Consider the following 16,162-nt stretch of genomic DNA (forward strand, 5'->3'; position numbering starts at 1 on the left):
GGAAAAGTTACTTGCATCACCAAATATAGGTTTATTTCAATTTAGGTATAACCTTTGCTTGAACAAATACATTTACAAAATATCAATAGAGTGTGAGGCATCTAGAACAAAGTTAATTGGATTACAGGTGTTAGTTGAGCCAGAGATCGTTTTCTTTCAAATAAAAAGTCCTATTCATTTCAAAACTGACAGAATTTACAGCCTTCAGAACAGAGCTGAACCACAATACTGCACTACTGAGTAAGTACAAAAAAGTATGTCTGGACATGAAATTTTTATCTTCCATTAAAAATCAAAGTGCAACATCTATATTTAAACAACTTTATTAACATAGTCAAGCAGTGATTAACATTCACATCTATTATGTCACATCATACAAATGTAAATACAAAATTACTACAGTACAATATATATTCTCTGCATGATCCAAAATATTTGGTGGCCCCAAAAACTCTTTAAAATTCAGCAGCTTATCAAAAATTAAAACCATATTCTATTTAAAATGAAGTTCTATTAGCACAGAGGCAGACTTCAAGAAATATCACTCAATTTAGTACAGCTTGAGAAGTTGCAGGAGGATATGTTTGAAGGAAACATTCTAACGTGGCAGGTACAGGAAACATGAGATTTAAAGCTTTCAAGCAAAACTCATACAACCTAAGTTGTCAGCAGAAAGATCCAGTCATTTTGCTAATTCTAAACTATTTTATTAACTGCATCCAATCTTAACAGTTTTATAACTGGTTAGGTCATTTACAACATATCCACCTCTTTTTTCCTTGTAAGATAAGGTACTATTAACATAGAAAATGTCTACAACCAAATACACCTGATTACACAGTGTGGTCCAAGCATTGCTCCCACAAAAGTCACCCAGACTTTCCCAGTTTTCTTACTCATCCATAGAAAGAGATTTAAGGATAAAGTACCTCAACAGTATCAACTTACAGAAAAGGAATACTACACTGTAAGCCTTGAACTTGTTTGGAAAGTAGATTTGTTTAAAAGCATACTGTCCAAAAAAGCATGGGAATTAACCTTATTATACATCCATTTTAATTTCCCCTCGCATGAATACATTCAGATTTATAAGTATCTTTATTATTTTAGCACAATACACATTGGAAAGGCAAGCCACAATGTACTTATTACAGTTTTCATTTAGAATAACCTAAAACTGATTTAGCTCCAACAGTAAGTGCAAAAAGCAAGAACCATCTATAGATAGCGTTTTTGTACTGGAGAAGGTCTAGTAACCTGCCAGATGTAAGTCATACTGAAGAATATACATATGAAACCTACAACTAGTATATCAAACTTGTACCCAAGATTAGGTATTGCCAATATTATGTAATGAATATGTAAGCAAACTGCTATATGCAAACAACAGTGTTTACATTACTGCGTGTTAAGTGGCTTACAGCAGCAGTTTCATTATAGATCTGACTCTTTACCTAAAGCTACAGTAAAAAAAAGTAATAGTCTGTAGACCTTCCACAGTATTTTAAAGGTCCATCACCTTACATGAAAAAAAAAAAAAATTGAGAAGCAGTTAATGCAAAGTTGTAACTTTTTTTTTTTTATAATATTTGAAACAAAAAACTTCCTATGCAATGCTTTAAAGCACTATTTATGAAGTATTTTAGTTGCTGTTATGCATGGATGCAGTCTTCTCCAGGGAAGATTGTTTTGCACTTTTATCTGTTAATACATTCAATATGAATAAAATAGGTGACGGATGTGAAGCAAAATCATTTTTGTCCCATAGCAGGTTAATTTAGATTGTAAGCGATTAAGACTTATATGAAAATACATATATGAAACACAAACTGGTATAATTAAGACGTGTTTTATACATATGTTGGAACAAAAAGGGTACAAGAGTATTCACCTGAGATAAAACTAGTATCTGAATATTTCATGTTGGAGTAGCAATGAGTTTCAGTTGAGGAAAGCCACTTAAAATTTTAGAATATATATCTGATTATATTATACATATATGCAGCTTAAGTAATTCAGATCAATGCTAAAGAAAGTCTTAACAAAAATCACAGTGCGTGTCAAGATTGTTTAGTACAAAATTTATGCTACTTAAAATTTTAAAAATCATAATGGCTATAAATTTTAAATCCATTCTTTTAAAAGTGATCTCTTGGGTACAACCTCTAGTAAGTAGCAATAAACTGAAACATAAGAATTAGCTTATTACAATTTTAATTATGTACAAACTGATTTAGAAAATAAAGCTTCAAAAAAATTTACAAAATTGATCATTTTTGCTTACATTGCCTGAAGTCATGAAGTAGTCTACAATTTTTTTTAAATGAAAAAAAGACAACTTGTTTTCTGAATGTATAAATGAAAAACTGTCGTACTGAACTTTACTTTAAGACTAATTTAACTGCAATTTAGAACTGCCAAAAAGGTGCATTTAAAATTTTAAATACACTTTCTGTTACCAACTTAGGTTGATCAGCAGCTTTTGTTCACTGTTAGAATCCTTCAAAAAGGGAAACTCAAACAGGAAAAACAAGGCATATAAAAAACAGTAAACACTGACCTCCTGAGGTTCCTACAACAAAATATTCAAGTAGAAAATCTACATCATCACTTAGCAGCGGCTATTTCTGTAGTTTAGCACACTAACAGCACTTTATTCAGTGCGTAAGGAGCAGATGAAGTAAGCCGTGCTTTTAGCATGCCAAGAGGCAGAAACACTGGAATGTAACAAAGACAAACATATAATTCTACTGGTATAAACATTCAGTCAACATTCAAAAACTGTCAAAAACTACATCACAAGAATTAAGATGCTCTATATATATATCCCATGATGCAACAATTTGAATTACAACAGTTAATGCTGAATCAACTTTTCTTACCTCAAGTTATAACCTAAACGTCTTCTGCAAATGCCTGTACTATTATGCATTAGGAATATGGTTTAATTTGCTTTAAAATATAACAGAGGACCTATTAAAGTACTATGATTATGGCAGTATTGTTTAATTTTGCATTGTTTTGATTATATTCCTTACTGCTATACCAGATCAGTTCACAGCTGTAAACAGTCACACGTTTATAGATACAGATTTAAAATACACACATAAAAGTGGATACGATGGGCTAATCTGACTGATTTTTCCTCCAGTTAATGGGATTGCTGCAATTGTTAAGAGCTGAATTTAAATAAAGTCCAAACACTGCACTATAAAGTAGGTTTTATATTGTATACAAAATTTTAGTCTGGAAAAGCTGTAGTTTTTTTTTCCTGAAACTGTTGCCAAATGTTTAACCTATACAAGAAATTAAAATACATTTGGGCCCAAGACAAGAGCCTACCTCACTACATTTTAATAGTAATATGTCAGACATTTTTAGTCAAAGAAACCTATTACCCACTCACTTCAGAATTATTAGCCAAGAAGGAAGATTTGTAGTTTCTAACAAAGCAACTGAATTTGAAAGCAAATCACCACATGCAGTTCTGATTGAACAACATGAGTAAGTATCATGTACTAGCATTACTGAATTTAGTCAGTGTATGTCAAAATTATCTTCAAGCAAGATAATCTATTATTTTGAAAAGCCAAAAAAGGAATGTGTAAAACTTGTTCATGCTACCATGCATTAAAAAAACTTCTTTAAACAGCATTTTCACACAACTCAAACTTCGGTGCAATGGCTAAATTATTCAAACATTCTTAAAGAATAGAACCATGCAAAGAAGATTAAGTTCTTACAAAACCTGTTATCCAGTATTCATTCTGCAATGCAATGGTAAAAAACTAAAACTATAAAAAGGCGGTTATGGCTTAATTTTGTTTTATAGATTAATTACGCAGCACTTGAAAAATGGAAAGGTGTGGCTTCACCTCTGACCAGCAGAGTTAAAATCTCTCCATTTTCCTTTATCATCATGGGATATTCTTTAGGTAATCTAAATTAATAAAGACTTGCACTTTCAGATGGACACAAGATCAAGTGTACCAGTTAGGTTTTCACATTCACAGTACATAAGAAAATACACATGGAAGGAAAAGTAAAGGGTTAACTTAACAAGGATTTATTCACAGGAATACACGTAGAGAAAAACAACAGAAAAGCCAAACAAATGAAATGAAGAGGATCCAAACCAACTTTCACTCTGTAGCTTTTAACTTGCACCCTTGTGCACTTAACTACGACACACAGGGCCACCAACATGCGCCGATACAGTGTAGATACCCTGCATTACATCCATTAACTTAAACGTCTCAAAGATCATGCTTTGAACAAAAAAGAAAGCATAGAAGATAATATGTTGAGTGGGAATAAACAATGAAATATAGCAATCATGTCAACTTCTACAATTGTCTTTACGTGTCAACTAACATTTATGCAGCCTTTAAACATGTCTTACCATGTAACTCATTTTTAGAAGTTCTGATAAAATCACTAGTAGTATATAACCATGCAGAAAGCACATCACACTGACAGCACAGAGGCAAATATTTTGCACAGCTATATCAGCTTTCCACATTGTGCCAGTTACACACAATACAATATCAATCTTATTCTTAATAGATCCTAAAAAGATATTTCAAGGCCTAATTGTAAACTACAGTACTTTATATCTATATTCTTAATAAAAATAAAAATCCACAGAATCTTTAAAAAAGGATTTTTAAATGCAGGGCTATATTAAATTAGTAAACTGCAACACAAAACTGGCGCAACGTAAGTAAAAGTATACCAATCTCACTCTATGTGATGCAAGCATGCTACTTTCCCACTAATTTAAATTACTTCTGGTCACTAGGAGCCAGAATGCATGCCTGAACCTTAAACTGCATGTTAAGAATAATGCCTTACTCTTGAAATTAAATCTAATGAAGTACAACCATCAAATCATATCCACTGAAGTTTTTAATGTAAAATTAAGCTGACAATCTTTCCTTTGAAATGCCCCTCCCCCCACCCAAAAAATGAAAGGAGTGACTCATTTGGCATCTTGCAAGTTGCTTCATTTTGTTAAAGTTAAACCTTTATTATGGGGTTTCTATATTGTACACTGCAGGTGCCAGTTCCTAATACAGGTAGCAAGCTGCATTTTAACTGTACTAACTTCATTTGTGTAGTTCTTCATTAACATGCAAATACCTAGGAATCCCATCAAGCAGGATGAAATAATGAGAAAACCCTTACTTAAACAGTCAAAGGCTTTTTGTAAACCCCCACCCCCATTCTTAGGTTTCCTTTATTGTGCGCAGAATAGTTTTCCTCTTTACGTATCCCTATGGTTCAATTATATGGTTCTTGTTTTGGTACAATTCCCCATAATATTCCAGACTGTGCTGTTTTGTGAATAGATTCTCTTTTTTGCTTCTTCACATCCAGTGCAGAGTTGTAATAGGAGACAGATTTCCACCCACAAAGGCTCCAGATGTTAAAACGTTTCCCAACATCGACTTAATACAGTGACGGCAACACCTCCCTCCCGCCCCTCCCAGTAGGCTTGGGATTGTACTGTATTCCCTACTGGTTTACCCTTCCCCCCAGTAAAGGGTAACATTTTCCCTGGGTGCAGAGGCTCCCTCATAGTCTCCTAGACTGAAGGACCTGTAAAAAAAAAGAAAAATAGCACAATTAGGTGTTTAGAAACAGGTTTAAATTTACTAAGCTATGCAGGGTCAAAAATAAACATTTTTGTGCTAACCAACTTACACTATTTTTTTTTGTTAAAATAAATACAGCATTCAGATTCTCTTTAACAGTCTTTAAAAAAAACCCAGTATCAATCTCTTCTCATCTTTATACCTTTTGTTCTAAGTCAGGAAAACAACAAATCTTCCTGCCTTAAATACACCAAGAAGTCCACTCATGTGGCAAGCTTAATTTTGAACAATTTTCACCAGCACTGATATTTTCAGAATAAACTAAAAACTTATCAAATATGTAACAAATCCTACTTTAAAAATAGACAAACCTATTAAACTTATGTCAATATAGAACTCACTTCACATTTAACGTGGATAAAATAGTTTTCCAAAATCACAATGCAGGAAAAACGAATACTACAACATACAGTTTTCCCACAAGTTTACAGAGATTTAAATATTCCATAACAAAATTCAACCAAGTATGAAACTATATTTAATATACTTTGATACTGTCCACTCATTTGGAATTGGGAATCAATTCTATTTCTCAAACTACGTCTTGGAGTGCACCACATCTGGTAGTTGCAAAAAAAATATTTTCACTTGTAAACTGATCAGATTTTCAAAGGAGTCATTTAGATGACAAATACTGAACCTCTTAATGATTTTTTTTAAACCACTTTTCAAATTGAAACAGCCTGAAATAGATTTGCTTCTGACTGTCCAGGAACATACTGATGGTTTGAGTCCACGAACAAAAAAGATTCCGTATAGTAGCTTCACTCACTTTACACTTAGGTTGGAGGACCAAAATTTGCAGGACCATTTAAACAGCGTTGTTAGAAGAACTGATTTCTACTTTCATTCCACACAAAAATTAGTCACATTAAAAGAATAATGAGTTTCATCACTTTATCATGAAATGTTAAGGTTGACTATGCAATCTTAATTTTGCCCCATCATATATGTTTTATCATTCCCCCTTCCCCCAGCACGCTCTCTACATACACCACTTGAAAGCTTATTATGTTTACTTTTAGATAAGGGATGATGTGGAGCTGTCAAGTGGCATCTTTACCATAGAAACAACACCACCAACACATTAAAATGAACACTTGGAAATATCTGCATTTTTTTCTGTTACTGTGATGACTAGGTATTATTTGAAGACATAAAATTGGATTTCTTTCTGATCCCACAGCATCACAAAAATCTAAAGGGTAAAACAAAATTTGATGATAACTTTGTACAAGTATCATTGAAATGTAATAGCACTGGTGTCACTTCTAGTCAACATGATCTTGTTCATCATGATTTCTGTCGAGTGAACGTGGGTTACCATAGTCTTTGTTCCGTTGGCATGTACACAGTTCTGTTCAGGGAAGCTTGTTCTGACTACAGATATTTGATTTTGCAGTGACCCCTACAAGTACAGGCACAAATAAGGTCTTGTAGAAGCTGTTACCATTCAGCTGTTGAAGAATACAGGAAGCAGTTCATCATCTACATTTTTCCATGTATGCCATAATGATGGCCCAATATCTGATTTATCAATGTGAAAAGACCTTCAATTCTGTTTGCTAAGCTACTTTTTTGACAAGCTCTTCAAAACTGTCCTCACATGGTGGGAAGTTAGCCAGAGACTTCTTTGAAGACTAGATTGAGGCACAATTAATTCAGGTTTCTGAGAGTTTCCTTTTCTCTCTCGCTCTCGTCATCCAGCATTGCTACGACTTCCTTGGTGCAGAAATTGCACCACACTCCCCCAGTTTGTCAAGAGCTCGGAAGCTCCCTTTGTTTTGACAATATTAAACAGATTTTTCTGCCCAATACAAAATAGGGATGGAACAGAGTCACCTCTTGTTACTTCCTGCTGTGCACGCATTATGTTACGGAAGTCAGAAATGAGTGTGTCACAAATACACACATGTATGAAGCAATACTTGTCAGTTGTGTTGGTAATGGTGCCTGTTTCAATCTACATTACTTGGGTTTTCCAATTTTGGAAAGCAGTGAACAGCAAGCGCCAAAACATCTGTATCTGGTGACCTAATCACTACGTTACCTTTGACACAAAGGCCCAAAAGCCATACTGGCACATTTAGCATGCAGAAGCATCCTTGTATCCGCTTCCTCTTCAGTGCTGTACGTTTCTTGAATTTCAATACCTCAGTTGGTGACGGATTTTGCTACTACACTGAAAAAGACTCCAGCAAGGAGCTTTTGTGCTTGATGTGCTCCTACACTTAAGTGGACTTTGAACCATACACTCACAGAAAAATTTAATAAGTGCCTGCTTGTTGGATGTTACATTTAGAAACTTTTTTCCATGGAGGCACAGGACATCCACTCATAGATCCTGTCTGGCACTGTTTTTCTGCCGTTTGTACAGAGTTACTGTTGTCATACATTTCAAAAAGACTGATTACAGAATTAGCTTTGTCAAACCCTTTTAAGATCTGCTTCAAGTACTCAATAGCCAATTCATCGAATGTTTGGAATCTGTCTCCAGCCATCATTTGTGTGACAGCCATGACATCTGAGGTACACAGCGGTTTCTTTGTTGCATGCGTTTAGCTCAGGTTGGTCTGTTCTTCTCATTGTTCCATCAACAGAGAAGATGGACTCAGGCACAGGTCTAAGAACAATTGCCACTGACATCTCAGTATCATGCTAAGCTCAGAGCTCTGCAGAAAACAATTTCTGGAGTGATAGCTACTGTGATTTCCTTCCCTTGCCAGACTTAAATCTGGTCTTCCTGACCATGTCAGCAAATGTTTTAATGCCAGACTTCTTGACTGGGCTGAAGAAGCTACGTGTCCCATCAGAATCAAGTGCACCTCTTACAAATCTCTCCATTTGTTCTTCACCAACATGTGCTCCTTTCAATAAAGACTCTTGTACATCTGATGTAACATGCAATTCAGTAGATATAAGCAGCACATCTGGATGCGATTCAGGGTCCAGTGGGTTGTTTGTTGTTGATGACATGATTGGTAAGAGCTGTAACGTGCTTTTCATTCCCTTTCAGTTTAGCAGCAAGGACTTGTTTGTGGACTTCATCTTCACTACTTCTTGTTAGGCTACTTCTTTCATAGTTTTTACATATTCACTCAGGGCATGTCTTGTGAGGATCCACCTGACAAGTGCTCACTTTTTTCTCGTCAGTCCTACGATCCCACTGCTTCCCTTTGAGTCCTTGATGACAGTTTTCTCTTTCCAGGTCACTCCAAATTCCATTGAAAGAACCCGGAGTCTGATGAACAGCAAATTCCCCAAATTCAAAGACACTGGGTACTTCTTCAGGAAGATTTAACATGTCAAGAATGTTGACTGGTATCTACTCGGCATACACTGTTCCCTCTAAGCTGTGCGTGTGTGCACACAGATCCGAAACACCATGTGCACAAAAGTTTGCACAGAAGAAATTTTTTGTGCACATGGCCTGTCAAAAATTAGAAGGAACACTGCTGGCTAGCTGAACCTATTTGTAGTAAAGTAGTATGGAAACTTGGCACACTGTGTCAGTGAAGCTTCCAGTCACCCCCTCGCTCTGCATTTGGCAGTAGTATCTGCATAACCTGGAGAAACCTATTACAGAACTTGAATGTAGGAGACCGGGCATACCTCCATCTCTGAAATTCTTCCAGTTGTGGAGCATATACTTAGAGCCTTGTGCGAATACAAATATATACCCGTGGATGCGGATATCCGTGGAACTGCAGGCTCCCCCAGGAACGGCAGCAGCAAAAGGAGCAGAACATGCCGCTGCCACCCCTGGAACCAGCACCCTACACTGGCAGCACCGACCCAGCCCTGCCAAGTGGGGCAGGCACCAAATTCACCAGCAGCTGTCCCTGGTCGCGCTCGTTTCAAGCAGTGTGCATGCCCCCAGACAGCTGCATGGAAGGGACTGGCAGGGGGTGGGGCTGGGGGCATTTCAGCCGCACTGGAGGAGCAGCGGTCCAACGTTTTTGGGCCTTTTGCCACTGCGGTTCCATGGATACCGATTTATAGCCACAGCTATACATTTGTATCCACGCAGGGTTCTACATATACCGAGTTACAGCATCAGACTATTTAATGACGTTTGTAAGGACCCAGTCGGCACTCAATCCACTGTTACCAGTGTGCAACCTTCAGTGACAGACTGATTTGGTCAGCAAATTTAAATTGTAATATTTTTCTATATTTTCAATCACTTGTGACATACTTTGATAATTAAGAATACGCAATGTGAAAATATTTCATGTTCGTATTTTGGAAAATGATGTTTGTCATTTTTGCCACATGCTAAATAGCTTCATTTCGGGGGGGGGGGGGGGGGGGACACGACACACGACACTTGCCCATGCAAAAAAATACAAATCTTTTAATGCATTGTCATTTGGAACCTCTGATCAATAAACACCACTTTAAGATGTTGAAATTAACTTAAACAGTAAAAAGTGTAGTCAGTCAAGTTGCAGTGTCTCTGGAACTGTGCAAAAAATGACATTTTGGGTACTCGCAAAAAGAAAAGGAGTACTTGTGGCACCTTAGAGACTAACAAATTTATTAGAGCATAAGCTTTCGTGAGCTACAGCTGTACTGTTGTTTCACCTCGCTTAGAGCAGTGGTTCTCAAACTTTTGTACTGGTGATCCCTTTCAGATAGCAAGCCTCTGAGCGTGACCCCCCGCTTATAAATTAAAAACATTATAAATGCTGGAGGCAAAGCGGGGTTTAGGGTGGAGGCCGATAGCTTGTAACCCCCCCATGTAATAACCTCACAACCCCTTGAGAGGTCCCAACCCCCAGTTTGAGAACCCCTCGCTTAGAAGCTTATGGCTCCACATCATCTCATCTAAATGTACATAAAATAAGATTTTAAATTTTCTATGATGTGGGTGTGTGCAGGGTGCCTACATTAAACTCCAAAAATATGGCCCTCTAGCAGACCTTGTTCTATAGTCATCTATTGAAGCTGAAACTCCACTTCATTATGCACACACATGCACTTCCAGATCAATCCTGGTAAATTATCTATTCATACACACAGGCATATGCAGTCTACCCTGGGGGGATTCTGTGCCCAAAAAAATGAAAAATCTGCAAAAGTATGCAAATTTTGTCAAAATAATGCAATATAATCACTTTCAATTGTTTTGGTAAGTTATTTAAACTACAATATAGAAAAAAGTCACAATAACTTCAGCATTTCCTAAACACATGGAGGTTAAATTACAAAACACTTGGTAACTAATACCCTGCATTCTAGTTATAATCCTGGATTTTAATTTAAATTACATTACAGAACACCAAATGGGGGAAGGGGGGAAAGAGTAGAATGTCATTTTAAATTGCTCAGACTTTCACACATGAAAGTCTCAGTTTTGCTAATCATTGTCCTGGATCTGGCTGGGTACTTTGTGAAATGCTTGGTTCCGATTGTCCTGACATTTTATTGACTGCTTAGTAAATGTTTTATTTGCCCTCAGTCTTTTTTTTTTTATTTAAATAGGTAAGTAAAATAAATTCTAACCCCATTGTGCCACTTTGGCACAGGAAAAAAGTGAGATAAACACAAAGGTCTTCCTAGCCAATTCCCTTACTGTCATTCATAAAGCTTTACATCACTCTGGCAATGTAGGGACCATAAAACATTTACAGGTTTTATGTTCCTGGGGGAATTAACTGAGAATGGGAACAGTTAACTAACAATAGGAACATTATAAATCTCCCCACTGTATTTTCCACTGAATGCATCCGATGAAGTGAGCTGTAGCTCACGAAAGCTTATGCTCAAATAAATTTGTTAGTCTCTAAGGTGCCACAAGTACTCCTTTTCTTTAATAGGAACATTAACAATGTTACTATACAGGCAGGCTGCTACATTTCTGCCTCAGGGAATGAGCTCAATTAACCATCAACAGCAACATTAACAAAATGTGGGGAAGAAGGGGGTTTCAAAAGCTATTTTCTTTAATTTAAAAACAAGTAATTTTCAGTAACACAACACTAATATTTAACTAAGTTTTTTCGATTCTCAAGAAGTTATGGACATATTACTAGGCAAGCTGCTAAGTTTCTGCCTCAGAGAATGATATCAATTAATTAGCAGGCAGGCTCCTACATTTCTGCCTCGGGGACACAGCCTTCCTTGTGCATAATAAAAAGACCTACCCCCCTGCATGCCTGGTGAGCTGCAGAAGCAAACGAGAGGGACAGAGTCTCTCTCGCTTGTTGGCCAACCCTGCCTCGATGGTGATCAATGTCTCCCCTGTAGGCACGCATGCCCAGTCCCTTTCCCCCTCAGTGATTTGCCTCTCAGGCTGCTCCAGGCACACCGGAACAGATGCGCTGCACACAGAAATATGCAGACCATATGAATTCTGTGCCACCATCCCATTGGAACATTGTGAAATTCTTTTAAAAACACTCATAATCCTAAAAAGAAAAGGAGTACTCATGGCACCTTAGAGACTAACATCGGATGCATCCGATGAAGTGAGCTGTAGCTCACGAAAGCTTATGCTCTAATAAATTTGTTAGTCTCTAAGGTACCACAAGTACTCCTTTTCTTTTTGCGAATACAGACTAAACATGGCTGCTACTCTAAAACCACTCATAATCCTGCCAAACACAATCCAATCATCAAAAAAGAAGAGCACATTGTCTCCAGGTCATAAATATAACTGTCATATTTCAAGTTTCCATCAGCTTCTCTTTTTCAAAAAAAAAAGGTTGAAAACATTTCTCCCCCGCCACTGATCCAATGCTTGAAAACAGCTTTTTGATAAAGGCTTAAGGAAAAGAACATTTTGCCCCAAATGAAAGCAAGCATAATAAATTTCATCAAAAAGTAAAACTAAAAAATTTCAAAGCAATTGAGTGTGACCTTTTACTACAGATGCCATGTACAATATTCATATACAGTATTATAGTAGGCATTAAAAGAAGGATGGTGCAAGAGCCAAATGAATAGGAACAAATATAGCCTATACAGTGACTGTTTAAAAAAAAGAAAAAAAACATTTCTTGTAATGCAAAATGGACTTACAAGTTAACTTCATAAAACTGGAATTTATTTTTGTACTTACCCCTAATTATGGGACTGCAGCTTGAATACATGAGGTTAAACTCCATAGTAAGCTGCAAGGCGCTCTTTTAACGGAAGAGGAAACTGGTCAGAGAAACGCCTCCAATTTTCATCCCCAACTTGATTTTTAAATCCATGAAGGATCTGCAGGTAGGTTAAAAAAATTACATTTTTACCTCTGATTATTCTGAATCTCCAGTGTAACAGTCTGGAACACTTGCAGTCAGTTGTTCATCAACTACGTATCATGCAGAAAACAGCAGCAAAGTTTGCTAAGAGTTTTGTGCCAAGAAGTGTTGGCCTCAGCCTATCTCACTCGAATTCTCCAGATACAACTTCCATAGCACTGAGAAATAGAGGAATTTTAGTGATCGCTCTTAGTTCTAAATAAAAAAACTGAACTAATTAGCACTTTTTATGAAGTGTAATTAATGAAACGTTTGCTATACCTAAAAAAAGGGGTTAATCTAAAAAATATTATAATTAGTGAGGGTCATTCTAGACAAGTTTTAAAATACAAATTTTTAAATTCTGCCAACTAATATACTTCATATTAATGTACATTTTTATTTCCTTTAAAAATGGATTAAGGAAGCACACTAGAACTACAACCTAACCTAGTGTTTGACAAGGTTTAAATGCCTATCTGGCAATTCCTGGAGTAAGAACAAAAAGACCCAAATTGGGGATTTGCATCTCATTGAGACCCCAGGAGATGGTTACAATCTGAACAGAATAGACCCTAACAGAGGATACCAAGTCCCTTCATCCAAATATAACAACTGAATAGAGGCTTTAAATCAAAAGGGTTAGGATTTTAAATGCCTCTGCTGGTATTCCTCTAACATAATAAATAAATGGGAAACAGAAAATATTTAGTTCTTTCAAAGTCAAATTTTAGAGCTTTATCGCCTAGAGCATTCCAGAGGTACTCAGCTATTGCAAAAGAAAAGAAAAAATGAGTTATATATTAAGTAAGGGGAATCCAAAAGGAAACTTTGGAAAGAAAATAATTTTAAGGACTCTCTTCCTATCACCATGAAAGATTTAGTAGCACGTAAGTGTCAAAAGACCAGAAACACAGACTCACTGAACCATCCTTGCAGAAATTATAAGGAAAGGCTTTAAAAGGGTTTAGAAAAAACTCAGTATTGGTCTGCAGTACCAATGTGTCGGTATAACCACCTGAGCGACATGGTTTACTGACCTAACCCCTGGAGTAGACAGAAGGGTTTCTCCCATAATAGATAGTATTTTCACTAAATGCTACTGGTGCAGCTCTGCTGCCTTACATGTAGACAAGCCCTCAGGGACACTAAACTGGAGAACATAAAGGAAGCCTGGCTTGGAAACTCTTCCTCAGACAGAGCAGCTAGATCAGAAGCACCAGAAGGTGCCTCAAACTAGGTAAAGGCTGAGACCAAAAGGGACAGACAGTGGCCTTAACTGAAACCAGAAACTGACACTAAAAAGTTTCTCTCTGCTTCTCTCTCTGAAATAGAATTTTTGCAAGCCATTCCACATTCCTCCTTACTACACAGGTGAGTGATCAACTAACTAAAAGATTGGCAACAAGACTCCAGAGTTCCCAGTGGAGACATCCCTAGAGCAACATAATTAACGTATCCCCAGCTTGCCAGAAAAAGAATTTCAGCTGAAGGTACTTGTAGGTATAGGTTCAAGTCACTAGACAAATCAATTAACTCCACCATGGCTTTCATAGTTCAGATTCTGACATGTTCCAAGAGGCATCAGCAAATTCTGGATAGTACCGTATGGACATCACTGGAAATATTCAATGATTATCTGCAATCATTTTAAATAAAAACAAAAAGTGACAGATTCTTCTCCTCAGGCTGGTAAGAGATTTTCTGGTATGAGAAGATTTCCCTCTGTCCTCCATGAGGGCTCCGGGGTTTATCCAATTTTTAAAAGCGGATTTGAAACTAGTTTGGAAAAAGACTAAAAAAAGTGGTACAGTCTGAAAAGTATCTTCTATCTACCCTGCTTTCTGGAAGGGATGCTTCAGATTGCTTTGTCTAGGTTCTCTGAAGACAAAGTGTCCTTGGGGGGAAATAAGTATGATACCCTTTTTTACCTTCAAGTGAGATAACTGTGGTCCTATTACATTTTTTGGTAAGGAAAGCAGAAGACATGGTCATAACTGAAGTGTACAGGAAATCCAATTAATCCCAAACTCTTTCTTGTGGAACCCCTGGATCCATTTTTCCAGATGTGCCACCCAGGAACTTAAAGTCTTGGTGCAGCATGTCCAGAGATACAATGATTGAGATGCACTTGATCACCATCTCATATCTGGATAAGGAATTGGTTAAAAAGGGAGACCACAGCGGGTCATACTGAAAGGTGAACTGTGAAATATATCAGAGGGAGGTTACCAGTGGAGTTCCTCAGGGATCAGTTTTGGGACCAATCTTATTTAATCTTTTTATTACTGACCTCGGCACAAAAAGTGGAAGTGTGCTAATAAAGTCTGCGGATGAGACAAAGCTGGGAGGTATTGCCGATTTAGAGAGAGACCGGGATATCATACAGGAAGATCTGGATGACCTTGTAAACTGGAGTAATAGTAATAGGATGAAATTTAATAGTGAGAAGTGTAAGGTTATGCATTTAGGGATTAATAACAAGAATTTTAGTTATAAGTTGGGGACGGATCAATTAGAAGTAATGGAAGAGGGGAAGGACCTTGGAGTATTGGTTGATCACAGGATGACTATGAGCCGCCAATGTGATATGGCCATGAAAAAAGCTAATGCTGTCTTGGGATGCATCAGGTGAGGTATTTCCAGTAGAGACAAGGAGGTTTTAATACCATTATACAAGGCACTGGTGAGACCTCACCTGGAATACTGTGTGCAGTTCTGGTCTCCCATGTTTAAGAAGGATGAATTCAAACTGGAACAGGTACAGAGAAGGGCTACTAGGATGATCCGAGGAATGGAAAACCTGCCTTATGAAAGGAGACTCAAGGAGCTTGTCTTGTTTATCCTAACCAAAAGAAGGTTGAGAGGAGTTATGACTGCTCTCTATAAATATATCAGAGGGATAAACACCGGACAGGGAGAAGAATTATTTAAGCTCAGTACCAATGAAGACACAAGAACAAATGGTTATAAACTGGCCATTGGGAAGTTTAGACTTGAAATTAGACAAAGTTTCTAACCATCAGAGGAGTAAAGTTTTGGAATAGCCTTCCAAGGGAAGCAGTGAGTGCAAAAGACCTATCTGGCTTCAAGATTAAACTCGATAAGTTTATGGAGGAGATAGTATGATGGGATAACATGATTTTGGCAATTAACTGATCTTTAACTATTCATGGTAAATAGGCCCAATAGCCTGTGATGGGATGTTAGATGGGGTGGGATCTCAGTTACTACAGAGAATTCTTACCTGGGTATCTGGCTGGTGAATCTTGC

The 16,162-nt window shown here is 37.1% G+C and overlaps 1 protein-coding gene across 6 annotated transcripts in view; it reads right to left on the minus strand.

The window, feature by feature from the left end:
• Positions 1-307: 307 nt before the first annotated feature.
• Positions 308-16,162, minus strand: part of TNPO1 (transportin 1) — a 165,202-nt gene continuing 149,347 nt past the window's right edge. For 5 of the 6 annotated variants that reach the window (XM_043514268.1, XM_038401199.2, XM_043514270.1 and 2 more), the window contains 2 exons: positions 12,724-12,866; positions 308-5,601 (listed from right to left, as the gene is read on the minus strand). In XM_043514268.1, coding sequence (XP_043370203.1) covers positions 12,759-12,866 — 108 coding nt within the window. In that variant the 3' untranslated portion in view covers positions 308-5,601; positions 12,724-12,758. Of the gene's footprint in view, positions 5,602-12,723; positions 12,867-12,897; positions 13,069-16,162 lie in introns of those variants that run through there. The other variant, XM_043514269.1, reaches the window with a different exon arrangement.

Source organism: Dermochelys coriacea, chromosome 5 (genome assembly GCF_009764565.3).
Source record: "Dermochelys coriacea isolate rDerCor1 chromosome 5, rDerCor1.pri.v4, whole genome shotgun sequence".
Classification (NCBI taxonomy): domain Eukaryota; kingdom Metazoa; phylum Chordata; order Testudines; family Dermochelyidae; genus Dermochelys; species Dermochelys coriacea.